General features: G+C 41.4%; 1 protein-coding gene across 1 annotated transcript; it reads right to left on the reverse strand.

The window, feature by feature from the left end:
- Positions 1 to 341: 341 nt before the first annotated feature.
- Positions 342 to 2,054, reverse strand: LOC137361658 (probable G-protein coupled receptor 139). Its single transcript, XM_068026367.1, has 2 exons — positions 1,926 to 2,054; positions 342 to 1,280 (listed from the first exon to the last, which is right to left on the reverse strand). Exons 1-2 carry the CDS (start codon positions 2,052 to 2,054, stop codon positions 342 to 344), a joined length of 1,068 nt encoding a protein of 355 aa, XP_067882468.1.
- Positions 2,055 to 2,587: the final 533 nt, after the last annotated feature.

Raw genomic sequence — 2,587 nt, forward strand, 5'->3', positions numbered from 1 at the left:
GCCCTGTTCCCTCAGCTCGCCCACAAACGTGCGTTGTTAGCTACTTGGCCGGGCTTGCATTCCACTTTGTTAACTACAAGACAGGCCCCAATATCATTGTGTTGCCATAGTGACAGACCCTACTGCTCTGCATGGCAGAGATCTAGATTACAGAAGCAAAATACTGGGATGCGGCAAATCTGAAATTACATCAGTGAATACTGGTTATATTACACAGGGACAGTTATTCTGAAGTTTGACTCGACACCAGGAAGGATCTATATGATTGACACCTTCGGGAAGAGTTGGTTGAAATGAGGCTGGTTTCAGTTCTGATGCTGGTTAGTCTACAATTTTTCTGATCATTTAATTAATTTAACAATTCGAGTAAAGGGATATTTCACAACATTCTTGAACTGCTCGCGGAACTTCGCCTGTGTCATGGCATAAATACAAGTGTTTGTGCAACAACTCAGAAGCTGCAGCATGAAACCCATTTCTTCCACAAAATCAGGTAGCCATACAGACTGATACCCCAAACCCCACATTCTGGCCCATATATAATAGAGCATTAACATTGCCCATAATAGTATGAAATTCCCCGAGATAACTACGAGTAGAATAATGGATTTCCTTCGGCTCTGCATCTCTGGGTCTCTGGGACTCTCCCCTCTGCTGTGACCTCGGAGTCTCCTGCGTACATTGCTGCTCACTAAAATGTGGCTAACGGTGAATGCGTTGAACAGCAGAATCAGAAAAAATGGGACACAAGGGTTTAGAATGTGATGAAGGAACTCAATCGTTGTCCAGGCTGGAGAGAACCAAACATCAACTGTTACAAAACAAAACCAGGGCGTGTTCGCTAACCGATAGTGATCTGTTAACATGAAATACCAGAAAATGTTCTTAAAACAACTCAGCACAGTCACTGTTCCCAGGACCACAATCGCCGTTTTCTCGGTGCAAAATTCACTTCTCAGCTTCTGGCGACAAATGGCCACAAATCGATCAAAGGTGAAAGTGACGGTGAACCAGACAGAACAATCTGTGGTTGCAAAGAGCAGGACAGCGTGGATATTACACCCACGGATGGACTCCAAGAAAATAAATTGTTCATTATAGACAATTGGAATGTGCCTCAATATCAGGTCGAATATAATGACCAGTCGATCTGCCGCTGCCATGGCCATCAGGTAGTGAGTGACACATTTGGAGAGACCACACTTTCCCCGAGACAGAATCACAATCGTTACTAAATTAACTGTAAGGAAGGGTAATACACAAGGAAAATACATATCAACCTGGGAAGACAGTTATCAGTTTCACTTATTACGTATTGAAATTTCCAAACGTGCTACCGTCTCCAGTAATGTATTGAAATGATTGTCCCTGAAAGAAGAAACGGAAGTTCTCTGATATGGTAGAAGGCAGAAGAGATCAATTGATGAAAGAATGAAAGAGAAATTATTGAACTCAATTTTGATCATAATCCCATCCTCCCTTCTTTCCCTGACTGGCTTATAAAACTGTTATATATTTAAATACTCCTAAATCTCATAAATATTACAATCTTGAAACATTAATTCTGTTTTTTCATCCACAGATACTGCCAGAATCAGAGAGTTTTTGCAGAGCTGAAGGAGGCCATTTGCCCCATCGTTTCTGCACTGATTCTCTGAAAGAGAAATTCCCTCAGTCCCATTCCCCTGCCTTCTCCCCATAACCATGCACATTCTCATTTTTTAAATTAACTGTCTTATTCCCTTTTGAATGCTTCAAGTGAACCTGCCTTCACCACGTTCTCAGACAGCACATTCCAGACCTTAACCACTCACTGCATGAAAAATATTTTCCTCATGTCACTTTTGCTTCTCTTTCCAAATAATTTAAATCTGTGCCCTCGTTCTCGATCATTTCATGAGTGGGAACAGTATCTCTCTATATACCTTGTCCAGAACCATCATGATTTTGAATACCTCCATCAAATCACCTCTCAGACTTCTCTTCTCCAAGGAGCATTGTACTAACTTCTCCAATCTATTTTCAGAACTGAAATTCCTCATTCCTGAAACCATTCTCGTGAATCTTTCCAACGTCCTCACGCTTTTCCTCAAGTGTGCCGACCAATGTTTGACACAATACTCCAGCTGAGGCTGAACTAGTGCCTTATACAAGTTTCACATACTGTATGCTTTATTAACTGCTTTCTCAACCACTTCTGCCACCTTCAATGAATTATGGACATATACACCAAGGTCCTTCTGCTCCTGCATCATCTCTAGAATTGTGCCCTTTATTGTATATTGTCTCTCCATGTTCTTCTTGACCATAAAAATCACCTCAGATTTCTCTGCATTCAAGTCCATATGCCACCTAAGTGCCCATTCCACCAATTTGTCTATGTCCTATTGAAGCTCTACAATATACTCCTCACAGTTCACAATGCTTCCATGTTTCGTATCATCAGCAATATTTGAAATTGTGCCCTGTTCACCAAGATCTACGTCATTAATAGATATCAAGAAAATCAAGCGTCCCAACACTGATCCCTGGGGTACTTGACTACAAACCTTCCTCCAGCCTGTAAAACATCCATTAACACACACTT

The sequence above is a fragment of the Heterodontus francisci genome, unplaced genomic scaffold (assembly GCF_036365525.1).
Source record: "Heterodontus francisci isolate sHetFra1 unplaced genomic scaffold, sHetFra1.hap1 HAP1_SCAFFOLD_66, whole genome shotgun sequence".
Lineage (NCBI taxonomy): Eukaryota > Metazoa > Chordata > Chondrichthyes > Heterodontiformes > Heterodontidae > Heterodontus > Heterodontus francisci.

Bases quoted from the DNA above. Each gene is read 5' to 3' on its own strand.
- LOC137361658 (XM_068026367.1), bottom strand. From the start codon at position 2,054: ATGGTTTCAGGAATGAGGAATTTCAGTTCTGAAAATAGATTGGAGAAG. The intron at 1,281-1,925 runs GTATATAGAGAG...CTGTCTTCCCAG, and splicing joins TCATGATGGTTCTGGACAAG to GTTGATATGTATTTTCCTTG.